At 43.5% G+C, this 20,710-nt stretch overlaps 1 protein-coding gene across 8 annotated transcripts in view; it reads right to left on the reverse strand.

Annotated features, from left to right (window-relative positions):
* Positions 1-20,710, reverse strand: part of dock4b (dedicator of cytokinesis 4b) — a 103,254-nt gene that overhangs the window by 17,649 nt on the left and 64,895 nt on the right. For 6 of the 8 annotated variants that reach the window (XM_070992007.1, XM_070992006.1, XM_070992001.1 and 3 more), the window contains exons 22-41: positions 20,291-20,461; positions 18,315-18,507; positions 17,182-17,318; positions 15,276-15,410; positions 14,555-14,653; positions 13,049-13,143; positions 11,824-11,899; positions 11,187-11,287; positions 10,920-10,978; positions 10,060-10,208; positions 9,605-9,690; positions 8,397-8,423; positions 7,882-7,977; positions 7,674-7,734; positions 6,686-6,779; positions 6,335-6,483; positions 4,868-4,954; positions 4,594-4,698; positions 4,134-4,275; positions 1,679-1,845 (exon numbers count right to left, since the gene is read on the reverse strand). In XM_070992007.1, coding sequence (XP_070848108.1) covers positions 1,679-1,845; positions 4,134-4,275; positions 4,594-4,698; positions 4,868-4,954; positions 6,335-6,483; positions 6,686-6,779; positions 7,674-7,734; positions 7,882-7,977; positions 8,397-8,423; positions 9,605-9,690; positions 10,060-10,208; positions 10,920-10,978; positions 11,187-11,287; positions 11,824-11,899; positions 13,049-13,143; positions 14,555-14,653; positions 15,276-15,410; positions 17,182-17,318; positions 18,315-18,507; positions 20,291-20,461 — 2,229 coding nt within the window. The remainder of the gene's footprint in view (positions 1-1,678; positions 1,846-4,133; positions 4,276-4,593; positions 4,699-4,867; positions 4,955-6,334; positions 6,484-6,685; positions 6,780-7,673; positions 7,735-7,881; positions 7,978-8,396; positions 8,424-9,604; positions 9,691-10,059; positions 10,209-10,919; positions 10,979-11,186; positions 11,288-11,823; positions 11,900-13,048; positions 13,144-14,554; positions 14,654-15,275; positions 15,411-17,181; positions 17,319-18,314; positions 18,508-20,290; positions 20,462-20,710) is intronic. The other 2 variants (XM_070992003.1, XM_070992002.1) reach the window with 1 other exon arrangement.

Genomic DNA, 20,710 nt, shown 5'->3' on the forward strand with positions numbered 1-20,710 from the left:
ATGTCATATCTTATATCTCATACCATCATTCATGTTGCACCACTTACCCTGTCAGCCAGCATGCTTGTCAATACGCCAACGTCTCACAAGGTCATTCTGACAGCACGTAAACTATGGAAACGCTAGCATTCACTGCAGGCTATTAACATAATAGATTCAGACTAGAGTGGAGTACCTACAGTGAAGTTGTATTTTGTGAACACATCAGGACACACGAGGAATGAACAGCAGTTAGAGTTTATATGTGCTGTATTTTTGATATGAACTCATTATTTTGACTCATAAAAAACAGTTTGGCACAAAAATCTTAACTCAAGGTCCACTTACTGGCTTTTTCTGGAGCAGTATTTTCTCTTTTGCTCTCATGCTACTGTTTCCAAGGTCAAGATTTGGCTTCTCTATGCTGCACTTCGCTCACAGCAGTGCTTTGAGCTAAATGCTAATATTGGCATACCAACATGCCAACGTGCTGATTTTAAGCAGGTAACAATGTTCGCTTTGTTCATGTTAATTTAGCATTTCAGCATGCTAATATTTGGTAATTAGCACTTAACGCAAAGTACAGCTTTGCAAGTATAAACCCAAGTACTGAAAATCCTCGTGTAAACATTTTGTTTTCTGCTGGGCTCCCCTCCACAGCCGGGTGACATCAAGGTGCCGCGACAGTACAGCTCCATCTATTTTAAGCTTAGTTTAGAACCCGATGTCTTGCTCAAGGACACTCCAGCAGAGCAGATGAGTGCTGACAGTATCGATCCTGTGTCCTCAGGTTGAAGAAGGGTCTTCCGACTCACTACACAACCCTGCTCCCCCTTATTGATTTTCTGCTTTTGAAGGCCAAGAAACCCACCTGAACACCTCTTTAAAAAAAAAAAAAAAACCCATGTATTACAGTTTAAGAGCAGGAAGTTGAAAGGAAAATCTGTCAAATCTAAAAGTCTTGACCTTTCTGCAAACCGTTTTTTTTTTTTTTTTTTTTCAGCAGATAGGAACTTCTTTGTTGAATTTTTCTTTAGTACTTTATTATGACTGATCAGATCATGGCTGCTGGATGCTCTTGAGACCATGCAAAAGTTTATCATACACGTTATTCCCACCTGAGGGCCAGAGATATGGAGGCCTGATGAAAATATATGATTACATTTAGCCAGATAGCTCTGATGGAATGGAGATGAAATGACTGCAGGAACCTTGTGCATGTGTGTGTTAAGACTGAATATTTCTGAGCCTAATATCCGTGTGTGTGTGTTGCGTGTGTATACTTAGTGATGATTAAATGATGCGCTACACACAGACTAATACCTGCGCGCAGTAGAAAATGAAGCTCCACATCAGCCAGTGAAAAAAATTGCTAATAATCAGACATGAAGAATTTTAAACTCTGAAATATTCAAAGGAAACTTCCCCATGTCATTTCAAAGCACTTCTTGCAGCTACTCTACGTGCTGTAGCAAGCTGTGAGATTATTATTTAAATGCTTAGTTTCTCATCTCCACAGTGCTGACAAATCCGTGGAGTGAAACACGGATGAAATTAGATAAATGCAGATAAATGTGTAGCACACTGCCCTCTTAGTGCGTGTGTGGCGCACGTGTCAACTTTTTTGGCTTCGTGCGTCAGAGGCTGTCTGTCATCATCAGCTGTCTTTCTACTGAATTTATCTTTCTTTCGTGCGTACCTTGAACTCGTTCTCCTTGTCTTTGGTGCCCTTGTGAAAGGGCCGGTCGTATCTGAACCTCCAGATGTGATTGAACTTGTAGAAGCTTTTGATGTTGTCTGGCACTCCGTCTCTCTGCAGCACATCCTGGCTCTCTGGGATGGGGGTGACAGCGTAGATCTGCAGGTCTGGAAGCACCGGACGTTAAGGAAAGCTCCAGAGAGTGTGACAATAGAAAGCAGCGCGCATTAAAACAGACAGGAATTCTTCAGTGACCTGAAAGAAGCTGGGAAGTGGCACAAGACAAGGACACACAGGATAGTAAAGTGTGTGTCTTTGAGGTAAATGCATCTCTCCTGCAATACCCTTTTTTTCCATGCCAGTGACCACACACACTTTTATTTACATCCACATGGAAACAACACCCCGCCAAGGATATATTTCTCTGTTTCTGAACAACCCATAATTGCTCATTAAGAATTCTATCTTCCTAACATATACACACAAACACGTCATTCTTGCACACGATCAGAGCAGCGTCGCCACAAAAGAGGAGCAGAGAAACAGAAGAACTGAACGGAGAGACGAAAAAGCAAAAGGAAAAAAAAAAAACAGCAGAAGACGGGACTTGTCACCGTGAGCGGTGGAGGGGGACGGAGGAGCAGGAAGTGATTTGCCAATGTGTATTTGCATGAATGTTTGCAACAAGGATGTACAGAGGAGTGAGCAATCTGAGAGAGAGAAATTATTGATTAGCATCATATGAGAACAACAAAGCAGCGTGTTAATTCATTCAGATGAGTCCCTTCCTGCTCAGTAGGGGATGCACATTGAAGCAAAACACATCGCATGCATTAAAAGACAAAAAAAAAAACTGCGGAAAAGAGAGTACTGGATGTACAGTACACAGAATAGAAAAATAAGGAGCTATTTCATATATATAAGTAAGGATAACTTGTTCCAAAATTAAGAAAAAATCATCAAATAAAGTAAGATTAAACCAGGAGGAAGAATCCGGGCTTGTCATTTCAGAAGAAGGCTGATTGAATATGTGCTCTCCACAGTCTACCTCCACCCGTTCAGGGTCTTTGGAGAGAATTCTGTTGGCGGAATTTGATTAAATGTTTTATAACCTCTGAGTTATATCGTGCACAGACAGGTGAGACGGGAAGGCGTCTGCGGCCCAGCCACCCGGTCATATTGGCAGGAAGTAATACAAGCAAGACGGAACATTTTTGGTCACGGCACTGACAGCTCTTTGTCTACAATCTATTTGGCCAAGACTGCAGCTCATTTATCGGCGCAAGACAAATATCTATTGAAGATATTATTAGCAGAACGAACCTCCAACAACGACTGGCTGAGTGAATATTGTGACGAATGCTCAAAGCATGGAGAGAAAGACCTTTGCGGTACATCCATGGGCTGATAAATTCAATATGTTCTGCTGTATTTCTGTTTCTTCAACAAGAAAGCATAAAAAAACAACTTAAACACCTCTCTCTGTCCTCCATTTGGCTTTCTTTTAGTGCCTTTGTGTCATGATGCCACTCAGTCTCCGCTTCCCCCTCCCTCTCCCTCTATATAGGCCAACAGTTGTCCCATACATTCGTGTGAATAATTAAAAAGGCGCCCATATTGCGCGGCTTCATTTGAACACACTGCCTGGAGACGAACGGCTCTCAGTGCGAGCCGGTGACTTGATTTGTGTGGGGGTGCAGGTGGGAGCCTCGCAGAAGCTCAGGCTCAGAAGTCACGACCATGTTGAGATGGTTAACTGCTGTGGTGGACAGTCCGCGCTAAGCTTGCTGCGGATTTGTTCCAGGGCGTCACATGAGCGGAGCCGCACAACCACATGAAAATGTATACTGTTGCAATAAATAAATAAGTAAAACCTTGACTGAACTGCAGTTCTAGATATGCTAGTAAAGCTTATCGCTGTGAGATAATGAGGCAACCCAGGCGACTGTACTATCACATTTCTATCACTTCAGAGCTTCTCTTGTCTGATTACGCTGAGCAAGTGGATGCTGTTTAGAGAGATTTTAGTGGGTAAATGCATTTGAACTTTATAATTGAAAACAAAAGTGGAAGTTTGTCTCTTCAGTTTGCGTTTAAGCAGATGTACGATCACAGTGAGTTTGATGTACTTTCTCGTATGACATGCGGCATGCTGCACATAATATGCAGTTTGTGTGTGTGTGTTTTCCTGTGAATGGGCCTTTGATAATGACAAGACAAAGGCTGGGAGAGAAAGAGGGACGCATGGCACCTCATTACAGGTAATTGCGTGTATGTAAACACAAAACAAGGGTATGTGCGCACATTTGTATGTATACTCTATACTACAGTATACTGGCTGTAATGTTTTTATGCATTTCCAACATATGTGCCTGTGTGGCAAATGCACTGCTTAGCATGGACGCATGTGCTTGAAATGAATTTTGTATGTGCATCTTCCTCCAGCCAAGGATACACTGTGCGTCTGCCTGGTATATGGTCTGGTCTGGCTGGTTGACGTGCTGCATGGCGATGGCGTGGGGGAACTCGTTAAGCATCCGCTGCTGGAAAGCCTCCAGCCTCTCGTAGTCATGGCCGCGGCACACAAACTCCTTATTCTGCAGAGGGTGGGGGGGTGGGGGTGGGGGGGGGGAGTGGGGGTGTTGAGGAGCAGAGGACAGCGTGGGGTTAGCTTGACATCTAGTGGTCGCACACTGCAGCTGCAGCCTCTACTGCAGACTCCACCAAGGACGGGGCCTGTTACATCATTAAACGGCATTGAATAAGAGTTGCTGAATGTCACCTCACACTGGAGGAGTCTTATATAAGAAAAGTTAATTCTTCCCGCAGGTCCTTTTCTTCTTTAGAGAGGGCAAAAGTATTATTCTATTCGACTTGATATTCATGACACAGAGGGAATATGGAGATTTCTTTACCCGTAAGAAGAAAGGGAACTTCTTTCCATAGAACCCCACTCGAAAGAATTCGGGCTCTAATCTCTGCTGGTCCATGATCTTGTCATAGAGAGAGGCCTCCATCATCTACGAATGGAAATGAAGGACAACACTGAATATAAACCACTAGCATACAAACAATAAGGGATTTGGTGCATTGACAAAAGCATAGCTATTTTAAAAGCAGATTAATTCCTAAGTGCATGATAGAAGAAGGACTTCAACTGTCTCTGTAGCTTTTTTAAAGACAACTCACCCTCATCTTGCTCAAGTTCCTGTAGTCGTAGTAAGACTCATATTGGTCGGCCAGCTCTCTGCACAGGATGATGCCGTTCTCCCAACACTGAGGACAAAAAAAACGCTTAATCATCCTCATGAGTCCTGCCTCAAAACACAGTGGAAGCAAGAATCAGGGACTGTCATGTCTATTCATTTAGACGAGCATATGAAAAGAAAGCTTATTAAAACTTTATCTGCAGTGGTGCTGCTAAGCTGCATGTCCCCCACTGGGTGGCACTGGTGAGTTGGCGATACAGAGAGTCAAATATAACCTCTTCATGCAGGTACACGCAGCACCCAGCCATCTTGCTAATTAAATGAAAAGCTTTCCTTTCCCGTTGCCTTCCAATCCCTGTGCGGCAGCACTGGCAGATGGCATAGCTCATGAATGTGAAGGAAAATTGGACTATGAGTAACGAGGGGAGCAGTTTTAATGATTCCACAGAGCAATGTTATTTCATCAGGGATGCTGAAGTTTCTTTTTGTGTGTGTGTGTAATTTTGGAGGGTTTCCATAATGCCACTTTTCTCTGAGAGTGCACAGCATGATGGCAAAGGTAGTTAGGATAAAGAGGTAGAATTGGTGCAGAGGAGCAGTGGGAGGAAGAAGGGAAAATGTACATCCTGGAAAGTCTGGAGACTACTTTTCAAACACTGCTGCATCCTGAATCAGCTGCTTAAGCTGCCAATCTCTGTTTAACTGAGGCCTAAAACCAGCACAGTGATTCAAGTCACACTCCACCCGTCAGTCCTGCCATCATCATTTCCCACAGTATCTCTTAAAGCCACGGTGTAGGATATTGTGGGACGGTATGGAGCCTGCTTTAATTACAGCCGCCAGCGATTCATCTGTTTAAAGCAGGGAAGTGCTGACGCCTCGAGCCGCTGTCACAGTTCACAACGACTCTGGCGGTGAGTGGCACGTATTATTGTAGTTCCATGCAGTCCTGCTCTCCCCTTATGAAGAGATTTCATTTCGTGTGATAACGTCACCGCTACAACGAGCGGGGAACTCCACTTCTCTCATCCTCCACCCTGCTGCATTTCAGCTGAGCGTGAATGTTTCATGAATTTGTTGACGTTTATTAGGTTAGAATCCGTCTGTTTGTTTCTTCCAAAAGAAGCATTTATAATGTGGCTGCGCTTCTTTTTCAATGCCAGGTATGAATTAGTTCCATTTTAGAATATGCATGAGAAGCTGGCATGCTGTTGGGTGTTAGCGCGGCAAAAAAGTACTTTCAACTAGACCGGAACATGCTGCTGCCTCCACAGTGGCGTTGCACATTCAATGGTCTTTAGCAGCATTAAGAAACCACTTGTGATGCTGGTTTTGGAGCTCATGTGTCCAGTGTTTCTCCGGGCTGGCAATGGAGGATACTAACTTGTTGCTACCAACACGTCTTTCAACAAAGTGACGTAGAGGAGCGGAAGAGTGTGAGGCTCACCTTCCCCCTGTCGAAGTTCTGCACGATGGTGAGATGCAGATACTCCTTTCTCTGCCACTCGCTCTGCATGGGGTAGTTGAGGAACTCTCTGAGCGGCCTGTCGGACCATTCCAGTAACTCATCGTACAGCAGCAGAGTGTAGGACGCCTCTGCGGCACACACAGGCGGGAGATGATATACATGTGAAAGCAGCAGTAAGTGTGAAATATCTTTGACAGTATGATTAATGGGAGCAGTTCAGAACAATACATTTGGATGCAAGTCAGTGCTGTGATAAGAGCAGAGTCATGAATCTCCCCACACACGCGCTCGCACATAGTGCATGTTAGGGTCCTGTTTGTTTGGGCTTACCTGTGTAGTTTTGTGCTTTCAGGTGCAGGTCGTACAGTTTGTGAATGTAGCGGATGTACATCTCCTCTTTGTTCAACTCAGTTTTGTAGAAGTTCTGGCAGGAGCAGTGGGCGGTTCAGTGATGAGTGAGGACAAAGAGAATCACGAGAGAAAGAAAGAGAGAGAGGGGTGGGGGGGTTGTGAAAATTATAGACAGAGTTGGAGATGCAAATGACAAAATGAAAAGTGACAGCAGATTGTTCTGAGGTAGAAGTGCAACAATATATTTCAGCAGTGACTTCTGATCTATCTGCCTACACACACAGGTGTTCTTACAGATGGCTGCGGTTATATAAGAAGACCTAGTAGGCAGAAGGACTGACAACAGAGGGAAAAATGAAAGAAGAGGCTGATTGCTTATGTCTATGAGGGAAGGAGATGAAAGACACTTAAAAGTCTTTAGCGTTAATTTATATTTTCACACCATTAATCAGACGGACTCATTATGTAACTTACAAAATACACAAGCATAAAAAAAGCAATGAAATTATGTATAATAGCCTGGAACGAAGAAAATAACAACAAAATCTGATTTTTGGGTAATTCTTCATCAACAAAAGGATGAAAACTTCACATGGCTTATCACAGCAGTAGAATATAACACATGAATTACATTTTGCTCTAATAGTTTAAAGAAGGCAAAGACCTACTGAAGAGACTGAAAGCCTCATTAAAAAGTCTCCAACTTTATGCAAATATTGAGGAAAAGTTCGATATTTTGGGAAACAGACTTCTCTTTCCTGCCAAGACTTAAATAAGATTGATACAACTTTAATGCTTGTGTCAAATGTGAAGCTTAGCTTAGCATAAAAAGTGGAAGTAGGGGGAAAACAGCTAAACTAGCTCTGATCAAAGACAGAAAAAAAAGCTCATCAATCAGTTAAACCTAATTTGAACAAAATACAAAAGTGTTACATTTGTAGTTTTACTCAGAGTAATCACTACTCACCAGTAAACTGACAGTACATCCAATCTTTTTCCCATCCACTTCTCCCAGCTTCATACAGTCCCTGCGACAGAAGCGCAATTGAGACAAGTGTCGACGGAAAAAAAAGATTTCTGAACATAATTCAAACTGAGAAAGCATGTATGCCTCTGTGTGTGTGTGTGTGTGTGTGTGTTTGTGTGTATGTGTGTGTGTGTGTGCGCACTCTCACCTGTAGTCTAGCAATCTCTCCATTAGGCGAGTGACGGTAGCGATCAGAGAGATTCCACTCTCCCTCCAGGTCTCCCTCTCAATCTTCTTCAGCAGGCTGGAGGACAAAATAGAGAGATGTAAAGACCAAAGGAGACAAGGGGTAAAAGAGATCAAATGGGAGAGGAGAGGTGGGGTGGGGGAGAGCAGGAGGAGGAGGAGGAGGAGGAAGAAATTACTGCAAAAGAAAGGGAGGCGAAGCACAGAGGAAATCAATCTCAGTCACACCAGTGTCACCTATGCTTGTTGGCCTGCCTGTGGGAGTTAACACAATAAAATACCAAAGGTGGCTTAAAAAAATTCACAATAGCTGATCTAAATAGATTTTTTCAGAATTGATTATCTCAACTTGGCTGGTAAAGAAGACAAAACACATCGCCGCCAAAACACTGCCGTTAGCTTGCGGCTACGTCAACCCTCGCCGCCGTTCCCCCTCACACAGACGACACAGAGAGAACAAAGAGGAGAGCGTCTTACCTAGGGTACGGACCAAACAGAGGAATTCTACTCCAGGCGGGAAGCATAGGCGGAATAAATTAATATTAATACGATTAATATCAGCACACACTCACTCAGGTTAGTCTAGGGTTTAGTGGAGTTAGTAGGAGGAAAATTAAGAAACTAAATCAAAACAATAAATGAAGCAAGGAAAAATAGAAGTAGACTAAAACCATAGTCATAAAACTAACATTATAAGAACAATAATTTTACTGCAACATCATATTGTATTGCACAATAGATGAGATATAGTGAAATAATATGCAGCAATATTGTAGTTTTTTGCAATGTTTCACATATGAAAATGGCGGGAAAGAGAATGGTCCACTATGAAAGACAGAGGGACAGTTACAGTGGATGTATATTGATAAAATACTTATCAAGATTACACCTCGAGTCACAGCTGTGTGTAAAAGAGATGTACAGAATGTGTGCCAATCAGAAAATGACTTCATTTAATAATGCTTTCGAAGACTGAGTTGAAGTAGTTTTGCAAAGTGGGACATAAAAATATGAACAGAAAGAAGCAGGGATACACACACGCGCACACACACGTTAGCGCGAGCACATACACTAAAGCATGCAGGAGCACAAACCTGGAAACACAAGGACAGAGTGGACGAGGACTGGCCACAGAGGAGGCGTGAGTGAAGATGAAGGTGACTGAAGCTGAGTACTCGTCACTTACCTCTCACCGTCATTTAATCAATATACTGACTATAAACAGCTTCAAACACAGAACAATCGGACCGCCTATTCTTTCATACGGGGCACAGCTTTGAAACCTTGCTGGCACATCGAACAGCGCTTTTTTTATCCAGATAAAGGTGCATTCTCTGGACATTAACGCTGCTGTCTGTGCGCTTTGGTTTTCAGCTCATTTTCAGAACACTTAGAGATAAAGCAGCCATTCACTGAGGCAAACCACCTGCCGGCTGCATTTACCTGATGAAGCCTTGTGTGCGCTGCATCATTTAAGGTCATTAGACTCAATAAACAGCTATTTTATCTGTCTATGGAAGTGTCTTTACGTCCTGAACTGGCCTCTTTATTTAGGCCTTTACTGTGATTTTGCTATTGAGCTCCTTGAGCTCCCTTTACGTTTAAAATCCAGGCTAATTATACAAACCACTCGCCCCACATCCTCATATTTTCTGTTTCTACTGCTGCTCCTTTCTCCAACTCACATGCTGTTGAAGAGCTCCCTGTACGTCTCATCTCCTTTGCCCTCTGACATCAGGCTGTCCAGCTTGTCGATCAGCTTGGCCTCCACCTGCGAGGAAGAGCAGCATGGACGGTTTAGAGCTTAAAACTGAACGCCGTGTTCCACTGAATCGCTGCACGCCATGTCAAAAATCACAGCAACTGCCACTGACATGCTTTTACTTTTCTGACTTATTGCATGCATTCGTGAATGCATCAGCTGCTTTTGGTAGGTATATTCAGAAATTATAGTGCATAGTAGCTAACTAACAGCTTGTCAGCTAATTGTAGTTCTGGGTGCATTCATGCTAACTAAGCAGCCTGGTGAGTTAGCTTCAATGCAAAAGACAGACTCTAACATTTGCAATTTCAATATTTTTTTTTTTCTGCCAATTAAATGAGTGCCAGGCAAAAAAATCTACTTTTAGCAGCTGTGTACCTGTTTGAAATTGCCGCTGCGTCTCTGCTCCCAGTCCATCATGTCATGGAAGATGGGGATCATGACATTCCTCAGATCAGGCTGAGGCACCAGAGTCACCTCCAGGAATGGACCAATCATCGCCGGGATGAAGTTGAGCTTGTGCTCCCCTGGAGGAGAGACAGGGGTCAACGCAGAGGTCAGATTCTCACTTTAGCCTTGAACACAGCACGCTGTTTATGTCAGAAGCACTCTGGCAAACTCTGGAAAGCATTTTCTTCCCCTCAAAAATTTCAGCAAGAGCACAGGCAGCTCTGATAATTTAGTTTAAGTGCACAGATGACTCTCATCACAGTGCCTGCGTGACTTAAAACGCATTAGCATTAGCATTAGCAGGGAGACTTTGCCATTCACACTGACATCAAACAAAACAAAAGTAAAATGACCTTGAAATGTATTTCAAATTGTGCATAAACACACTTGAATACACATAAAAACACTAGAAATTACTCTAAACACCCCAAATTGTCTCGGCCTATCACACAGAGCCAGATAAAAACATCCACACAAAAGAGAGGCATCCAGCTGGTTGCCACGGTGACAAGTCCAGAAAAGGCCTTAGAGTGTGTCTCGCTCCACATCAGCTCAAATACAAAGAAACAGACAGATTTTCTTTCTCTGACATCAGTCCATCACATGGACTTCGAGGAAGCTGCTCTTGGATCAGGAGAGGAATAAATATGGAGATATTTAGAGAGACACTGGAAGACGGACAGCTACCTTCACTGCGCTGTATTTGCAGCACCACTCAGAAAAAATCTGAGTGTATTTAGGAACAAAGCAGCCTGTGTGCACCGTGCGCATCAAATGCATAATCTTACCTAAATTCTGCCACATGCTGAAGATCTCACAGCCCATCATCACCCTCATGTCTCCATACCTGCATGATAAAATATCATGGTTAGACATGTTTGCTTGCTGAGAGAAGAACAGCATATTAAGCGTTCATTATACTGTACGCGGCTGACAGTGTAGTGTGTGTGTGACTGTTTTAAAGTTTGACGGACAACTGGGGAAGGGCGGGATGGCTTGTCGAGGGAGCACGTGGCTCATTACAAGCCATCCGCCGGCAAACGAACCGAACTCACTTTTCCAGGATCTTCTTCCTCTTGGAGGGAGAGAAGGACTCCAGCTGAAGACAGGGCTGGTTGATAAATATTACAGACAGATAGAAGTACGAGTCCCACACCTGGAAATGACAGCGAAAAAACAGCGACATGTCAAAGCTGCGTGAAAAAAAGTTCCTCCTCCAACTTCAGTTTGCAAGAATTCAAGCAAAAAAATAGAGGCTTTGCCGCTGGTGTCCACGGATTCTTGATACGACCTTTTGCTGGTATGCTGCGGTATGAACCCAACAGCTGCTAATTAAAATCATAAACAAAGTTGAGCCTACTTCAAACACATATTAATCTCTCAGTACACTAAATACTGACACTTGGACCAGGAAATCTGCAGTATTACAGTACAGGGAAAAGAAAAGCCTCTTTACATTTTAATTAACTCATCTCTTGTGGTGTTTTTATTGCTGTTTTTTTGCTTTCAGCTAATTTCACTGACTGACTTAAGCTTCTCAGTAATAGAATTAGCTCTGTTTTATGCATACGTGTCCGTAAGGGCTTTTGTTTTAACAAGAGAAGCACAAAAATAAATATATTAATGGCTTCTAGTAGCTTTGCAGCGCTGTCGCATTGTTTAGATCTACACACACACACACAATTCCCCTACCTTGTAGTCGAACTTGTCATTGAGGAAGTTTTTCCTCAGAGCGTCGGAAAGGTAGAGGACAGTTGTGATGATGACGCTGAAAGAGCATGAGAAAGAAAGGAGGAGGTGGTGAAGAGGGTTACTGTGCTACCTTGGAGGAATAATGCATCAGCCCAAATAATTTAAATGCTACACAAATGGCCCATCTGGAGAGTAACAGTGCAGAGGTGAAGTGATAAGACACAATGGGACAAAATACACTTGTGATTAAATGGCACATTAATGAAGGTAAAAAACGAAGGGTGAACCAGAAATACAAAAAGAGCAAAGCCATCGTTGACTATGTTCACACGCACAACGTTCCACAATTAATCTGTATGTGGGATATGCAGACATATTCAGGTTTTAGGGGGCATTATTTGGATAATGCATACAGTGCATTCAGAACACGCATCTCCACCAGAGTTTTTACTGTGAGACGCGGACACCTGCCTGTATAGGAGAAACACACCTATAGTACTTTAAACATTATGAAAGACCTGGTTTTTGGATATGCTTCAAGATCGCAACACCAACCTTTTCAAGAAGGCACGAATGAAAGAAGGAGGCTGTGTTTGTTAAACCATGTAAACAGGTAGGTTGGAAAATCGTATTTTTGGGAATAAGGCCAAAGACCTGAATATGTTCTGCATGTAAATGGACTCAGTGTGATCATCTCCTGACTGTGGCGCTTTTCCACTCCGAACACTTCATTATTAAGTACATACAAGCTCTTCATTGCCATTTACGCATCAGATCCTCTATGCGCTGCATCTGATAATGCCCTCCAAAGCGACACAGTGCATCAGCCTTGGATTCACTCTCATGAGAGCACTTCATCAACATTTCGCTACTTTTTCTGCCAATAACAACTTTGAGTTTTTGAATGTTGAGAGTTTGGTTAAATAGTTTACTTGTATTTGCACCTCCACTTCGTTGCTGAAAGCTAGAAGCATGTGGACTAAATAGACGTCACCTTGGATTACTGATTACCCAGATAAAAGAGAGTGCAGAGAGGTGGAACACACTGTCCAACTGATGCTTAAATTTGCATGTGCGGAGTGTCCTCATGGCCTGATGGTCAGAGATGCATCCCACGTAACGGCCCCTGTCTGACTCTGACTTACACCCTGATTTACCCTTGATTATTTCTTCTTTTTTTTTTTTAATTGTGTCCATGTGTGGACATTCATGTGTGTGCTCTTACTTGTTGGTGACCAACCGCATGACAGTCCAGTCTTTGGGAAACATTTCTGGTCGGATTAGGATCCTGAAGACTGTGAAGATCTGGAGAAGAAAGTCCTGGGACACACAAGCACACACAAAGGCACACACAAAGCAGACAGGTTATCAGTCAAAACTCAACTCAGTTCGGTCAGACTTGGTCCTAAATTTCAAGTTTGTGTGTTTTTTAAAAATCTCTCTTGATGGTGCTTAAACATTTAAAATCAAGCTCTGTGAAATTCACTCTCTAATTCACTCAATTACCATTGGCTTCATGAGGAACACTCATGAAATTTAAGGATTTAAGACACTTATTGATCATTTTTCCATCACTCTGACTGTGAAACCTTCTATGGATACACTGAAAGAACATTTTAGGGGAAACATAGCTGTTCCTGCATGAATGTATCTCCTAAAATGTACTTAAAATCTAAGGATTATTGTTGCAGTTTGGAATCAAAGGCAGTCGCTTCATGTCTCTCTCCATGGTGCTGAAACAATAGTTTCATGGCCAGCGGCTGCTCGATCTGTTCCACACACTTACCCTGGACACTTGTGATAAAAGTACTAGAGCTAAAACACAGAAATAGCCTTTCTCAAATAAGAGCTCTCAGGCTAACAGGAGCAGATGACCTTTTTCTGACAGTCAGCGAATTGATATTTCTCACTGGAATGAACTTGTGCCCTCATTAGCTTTTCTGTCTCTCTGCTCTTCTTCCTCATTGTGTAACGTGCCACCGCTGACCTCGCGGCGCAGAATACAAAGCGCATGAATACCTACAGGTGCACTATATGAACATGTACGAGTGTGTCCATGCACTTGTCTGCAGGCGCACTGAGTGAGTGGAGAGAGATGGAGAGCCAGAGCGATGACTCGAAGAGGGCAGGAGTTAAATCAAATGTTTCACAGACGAGCTCACATTAGAATACTGAATAGAGAAACTAAATAAAAATATGCCAATTGTTCTCTGCCTCTCTAGTCTCTATCCAATTTGCATATGCCAGTGCACACACAGGCCAAGGAATGGCTAAATATAAAGCAATGTGCCATCAATGTGTTCTCACTGTGAGCTGAGGTCTGAACTAACGCTGTAATTGGCTGGCAGGCATTTTAATAAACACCAATGAATCCAATTATAGCGCCCCTATCTTATTTCTTTAAGCACCACTCTGCCTTATTTACCTTTTTACACCTACATACTTGCTACCCAGCAACTCGCTAACTACAGAAACTAACCAGCAGAATCACTTTTCCCACCGGAGGATAATTAAAATCTCTTCAATTTGCTTTTAATATTCGGCAGCAGTTCATGTTTAATCAATGGCACGGAGGTAACTTTGGAAGCAGCTTGACATTATACAGTGCAGGTGGGAGTCTATTATCCATCCACTGCTGTTCGTTTCGTTATTTGTGAGCTTTCAGAGTCACATGAGGTCACAATGCCGGGGCAGAGAGTAAGAGACGGAGAGATGGATGTGGTGGTCTCACCCTCAGGTTGTCTTTGCTGCTGAACGCCTGCAGCAGCTGCTGGTAGTGTCTGTCGCTCATCTGTCGCAGAAGGGCCAACAAACATGCCACAAACTCTCCCTGAGGGGTAAAACACAACGAGAGAGAGGGACAGACGGAGAGGAAAGTTTGTGTGAGCGTCGCATTTAATGTTGAGATGTGGCCGATTGTCCTCAGGGGTGGTTTACGTAGAAAGCGCTGACGTATATTAAAACAAATCTGTCCTTTTTTTTGAGAAATTAGTTCAGAATAAACTGAACTTTCGCATCCTCCTTAGTATCCTTTGCGGCAGGAAATAGGAAAGGAAGCACTTTGTCAAATTGAATTTAAAAGTGCGCCCTTTATTAACCCCTATTGACAACCGCTTAGAATTGTAGCTCAATCACATGTGGAACAACCCTCCACCCTTCCTTGATCCTCCATCATCAAACAACGATGATGATGATGATGATGATGATGATGATGATGATGATGTCATTATTATCCACTTCCCTATTCCCCTTTCACACTGCATTATAACATAAATCTTAATTATTGACAATGATGTTAATAATGTTAGTGGAATCATCGCCACAGCAGCATCTCAAATTAAAATCCATAATTACTCTTGTGCATTTTGTGAAGTCCCAAAACAATTTATAGTTGGAAGCACACACACACACATGCTGACTGACACATGCTGTACAAGGTAAAACACACATACAGTGACATCCTGGAACTGGAGTCTCATGGCAGGTCCGGCAGGCTGGGGCCGGTTGCTAATTTCCAGGATGGTCCTCAGTAAAACTCCCAGCAGGCTCTCTACAATTAGCTCCACCTCCTCTGAGACCACCGGCTCCTACACGAAGGACAAAACACATGCATATGAATCACAGGTGAGTGCACTTTGCATTTGATCAACAGACTCAAGAAAAGAAAAAAAAAACCTTTTCGGCTAAAACATCAAACTGAAGTGTCACTTAAAGTTTAAAGCAATTTTACTTATTTTCAGAGCAGCACAACCTTGAATCCTGATCGACGTCATTCTGCCTCAGAGTCCTTACCCTATAATTTTACTTTCATTTTAATGAGTCTTGAACCAGTAAGTGTGGAGACTAATATGAAGTTTCAAGGCTAAGAGCAACATTTGGAAACTCTAATTTAACAGAGAGGGAGGAAAGTGGAGGAGAATAAAAGTGGGTGGAACACAAAGGAGAAAGTGACAGTTAAAGATTAAAAGCAACTCAAAGAGAGTGGAGGATAAACTGATGGGTGTGTGCGTGTGTGCGCGTGTGTGTGTGTGTGTGTGTGTGTGTGTGTCTGTGTGTGTGTGTGTGCGCGTCTCCCACTAGTCTCTACCCCTGACAAGACAGACAGGTCTTGGACAGAGCGATAATGAGAAGGAGCTTCAGACTGGCACATTGGCTGCCACTGCTGTCACTTTGCTTTAGATGTGGTGCCAGTCTTTGTGAGTGTGTGTGTGTGTGTGTGTGCGTGTGTGTGTGTCCTACTGGACGCCTTTACCACTAGCTGCCCCTCTGGCAGCGATCAGTTCAAGCTAGGCATCCCAAACTGCTCCACACTCGTGCACAAATCAGAAACACACACACAGCTCGGAGTGACTGCCGCTTCAACAATGGCCATAGCTAAATGGATGGGTCTCATTACTGGACTGCACGGCTGCCAATGCCCTTGTTACCAAGACTAATTGACCATATACACACAACAAAGCAATCTGCTATTGCAATGTACTGGTGGGGAAATTGCTGTAAGACTCATTCCTCCAGCTTTGACGTCCTTTTAAGTTATTTTCCAGTTATTATGTTGGTAATTTGCTTGTACGGTCTTGCAGAATACCAAAAGGAATTCATTTTCACTGTACATGATCATGTCTGGGTATAAAGTCACTTCGTCCGTAATGTAATGTAAAAGTCACTGATCTCTTGCTTTGAGTCAACACCCTGAGTTTCTGAAGCTGAGTTTCTACACCAAGATTGATACCTATGTTGTATCTGTACGCTAATGATGAAGCTACTGCCAGCAGCTGGTTAATTTAGCTGGGCCCAAAGACTGGAAACTAAAGCCATCTTAATCAACCACTGGTCCCCGCTGGTGAGGAAACAGCCTGGCTCTTATGCTGTTTAGGTCATATTGGATGTCTTCTGTATGTGTTATGTGAGGATCAACATTTTGTGCACTGACAATATAACAATGTTTTATTCAGGTTTAATTATCTTAACGATGGACTTTGGCTGACATGAGGCGTCCATATTTGTTTGGTCTTCAGCCACTTCATTGTCATGGTTGCCATGTTAGATCTATCAGAGCTGCTGGAAAAAAATTACAGTCGCTCTAATATGACATGGAACACTGCAAACCACCAAAAAAAAACAGGATTTGTCGCTTTACACTGCTCAAACAAATGAGATATGTGTCAATTAGCAGGCTGACATCTTCGACAGAGCCAAGCTAGCTGTTTCCACCTGTTTTCAGTCTTTGTGCTAATCTAAGCTAACTGGGTCAAAGCAGTAGCTTGACATGTGGTAACAAACTTCCCTCCTGTTTCCAAAAATGTCCATCTATTCCCTTAAGGATAAGGCGGGCTTGTATAATGGCGAACAGCTACTCACCGCAGTGCCATTTTCCTCCTTCTTGATTAGAGACAGCATGCTGGTGAGGATGCGGGCACACATGACCAGGTCTCTCTGCTCCTGCATGTGCGCCTGGAGGACCCGGAGCACCACCGGCAACAGGATGCACCGTGACTCTGCAACACACACACACACACACACACACACACACACACACACACACACACACACACACACACACACACACACACACACACACACACACACACACACACACAGTCGTTGTACCATCAAGACCTAATGATACATAAAGAATAAACACAACAGGGAACACAAGCCAATCTCCTGTGGCTGGATTAGTTCTTGTTTTACACACACTGTTTCTTAAATATAATTAGCTATATCTTAATGTGATTCTTTGATAAGATAAAATAATCTTTTATAAATCCCACAGCAGGGAAATTTGCAGTGTTAATTGTAACGTCTGACAGCAGCAGGAGGGAAGGACGCCGCAGGTGAAGCAGCCACTGACGGAGCTGCACAGTGCTGTCAGAGTGTCCCGCATGGGGTGGGACATGGTCTCCGTCAGGGATGATATCTTAGCCATCATCCTCCTTTCTCCCACCACCTTCACTGGGTCGAGGGGGCACCCCAGGACAGAGCTGGCGTTCTTAGCCAGCCTGTTATTCAGTGTGTTGTGTAACATTAATGTGATTTGCACGGGGGATGTTGTTCCTGCTACATGTAGCCTTTGGGAGCATGCTGGAAATAAAACACTGAGTAATTTGCCGCGGTGTGCAGCCTTTATTAAGAACAATTTAATGACACAGAGTTAGGTACACTGTAGGTGTTCTCCAATGGCTGCACGGCAGGAGTGCACAACCAATCAGTGTAATATGGATTAATAGCCAGTTTGTACATGATGCAAGACAAACACACAGTACAGCTGATTGCTTTCTGCATTTTCTGGATGAGTCTAGTTGTTTGAATCTGTTTGTTTGCCTCTGTGCTGTTTACTATTCCTGTGTGTTCAGAATCTGTATGCAAGGCTTTTTTTGCATTTGTGTTATTTGCGCACAAATGTTTTTTTTTCCTGTGCGTTTACAAGGAAACAATCATGTCGTCTTATTGAAGTGTACATAAACCGTTCATCTGTGCCGGCAAGTCTTCACCTGGGTTGATGTAAAGCTGGCTTTCCACCGTCTTGGCGATGCACTGCAGCTTGACAGCCTCCAGGGGACAGTCAGCGTGGACGGTGGTGGGCAGGCTGCCCAGCGTCTCTCTGACGAAGCCAGCTACCTCCCGCACTGTGAAGATCTTCAACAGCTCGCCATAAACTGCTGGGAACGTCCGCAAGAACACCGCCTAGGCAGAACGGGGCGACATTCAATCACTTGGAGGCTGAACTGAAGGGACACTGTGAATCTCTTTCCCTCAAAGACTGGAGTCACTTTGTTGAGCGCTGACAGCCAAAAGCATTCACGCCACAAATTAGAGCGCACAGAGCAGTTCAAGATATGAAGAGGCATGTTTTACAAAGTGTTTGTTCACTAATTTCAATACATTTTCCACTAAATCAGATTTCATACTGTATATTAACCCTTTAAGGCACATATGTCAAACCTATTCCACAAAGGGCAGAGTGGCTGAAGGTTTTCTTTCCAACCAAGCAGCAGCACACCAGACTTGACTCATTTCATCAGCTGATCTCAGTATTCAGACAGCTGATTGGTCAGACTGCGTGCTCTTGATTGGTTGGAGGAAAAACCTGCAGCCACATGGCCCTTTGCGGAATAGGTTTGACATGCCTGCTCTAAGGGGTGATGTGGAGTTCCTGTGGAGCTGAATGGGCAAAGCAGGCACAAACAAATGGTTTTCAGCAGCTCAGGGGCTTCTGTAAAAGTTCATTCCACAAGATCCTGTGACGTACCGGCAAAGGCAGCCATAACACTCAGTGCCCTTATTTGCGATGGATGTTTCGTTGGGAAAGTATATATTTACTGTCTAGCCTCAAACAGGAGTCACAGAAGATTGCTTTCATAGCTCCTACTTTGTTCTAAATTAGCATAAATGCATTAAATATGTTCTAATTACATTATTTTGTTTTGAAATCTGTTTAGCGCATCAGCTGTTACCTCATTCTGTGATGAAAACTACATCAGGTGCTAAACGGTGCGTACGTGGCGTCACTGTTTATGTGTGTTGTCCAGTGTGTGTGTGTGCCCAAATGTCACAGATTAAGCTGGATTAGCATTAGCCCGGCGTGCATCTCCCCCCACAGCTATTGTTGTGATGAGAATACAGATTAGTCTGGATCAGAAGTCAGTGGAGGGCTGGAGTGGAGCTTTCCTGGCGGCGTGGAGAGGGAGTAACTGGAGTGGCTAATGTTACACCGAGGTGAAATCATTACGGAGTGAGTGGTGGGTTTTAAACACTGCTGGTTTTGATAACCAAACTCTTTGCGTGGGTCTCTTGAGCAGATGTTATAACAGTTCAACTGAGCTGTGAAAAGAATTGATTTGAACGCATTTTTCCCTAATGCAGGAACAAAACATGTGTTCACGATTCACATGGGTGAACCAAACAAAGCAATAAAGGGAAGATGTTATTAACACGCACACAGTCTAACTTGAGTGCTGAGAGGAACCTGGGATTTAGTCGATTGAGAGTGTCGCTCTAATGGACTAAAGAGAAGTGATCAGAAGAGACAATACAAGCAAAGAGAAACACAACAAAACAACACAGATCCACGCACAGCTCCTGCAGAGGTAAAAAAAACGAAGACGCACACAACCACACAAGCAGCTGTTCCTGGTGTGTAATTAGGATTATCTTTAGCGTCTTTAGCGTGTTTTTTTTGGTCTTGTTTCAAAATCAGTGAAGGCGGCTACCCTGCTGCGCAGACCTCCCAGCAGAGAAGGGAAAGCTGCCACAGAAAATCCTACTCCGACTCCAGACCCCTCTGGCAGCATGAAATTCAATTACAGACAATTTCTCACCTATCACGACTGCATTAGCAAGAGTCCTCGAGAAAGAAAGCGGAGTGCGGCGCACAAGCACGGACAGGCGCAGATTTACACACAGAGATGCACACGTGATTGTGGAGGCACGGAGGATTTGAGACGCACAGACACATACACACACACACCTGTGTTTGTGCGACGGGGCTGGTGCCTTTGTTTTCCTGCGAGAGGAAGAAGCGGATGGACATGAAGAGCTCGTGGATGCAGACTCGGAATTCCTCCTCGTTCTGGCCCCCCGTGGCCAGTGAGAAGAGGCGGCGGGACTGGATGATGTACTTGAAGATGTACTCGCTGGCCTGCAGGACGGAAAGGACAATCATTGTTTATCATCTGGTGTTTGGTGACTTCCCTTGCAGTGAAAATGGTTAAATGATGATGGGATGTGAAATTCTGCCAGTGACACTTGCTTTAGCTTCTAAAACGTGAGGATTTGCAGATTTTTTTTTTTGTCTTTTTATGAATAAAACACATTTCAAATTTCTTCAAGCTCTTGGAGCTTGCGATGGATATTTTTCATTACTTCCTTGCATGTTATAGACAATGTA

This window comes from Chaetodon trifascialis, chromosome 22 (assembly GCF_039877785.1).
Source record: "Chaetodon trifascialis isolate fChaTrf1 chromosome 22, fChaTrf1.hap1, whole genome shotgun sequence".
Taxonomy (NCBI): Eukaryota; Metazoa; Chordata; class Actinopteri; order Chaetodontiformes; family Chaetodontidae; genus Chaetodon; species Chaetodon trifascialis.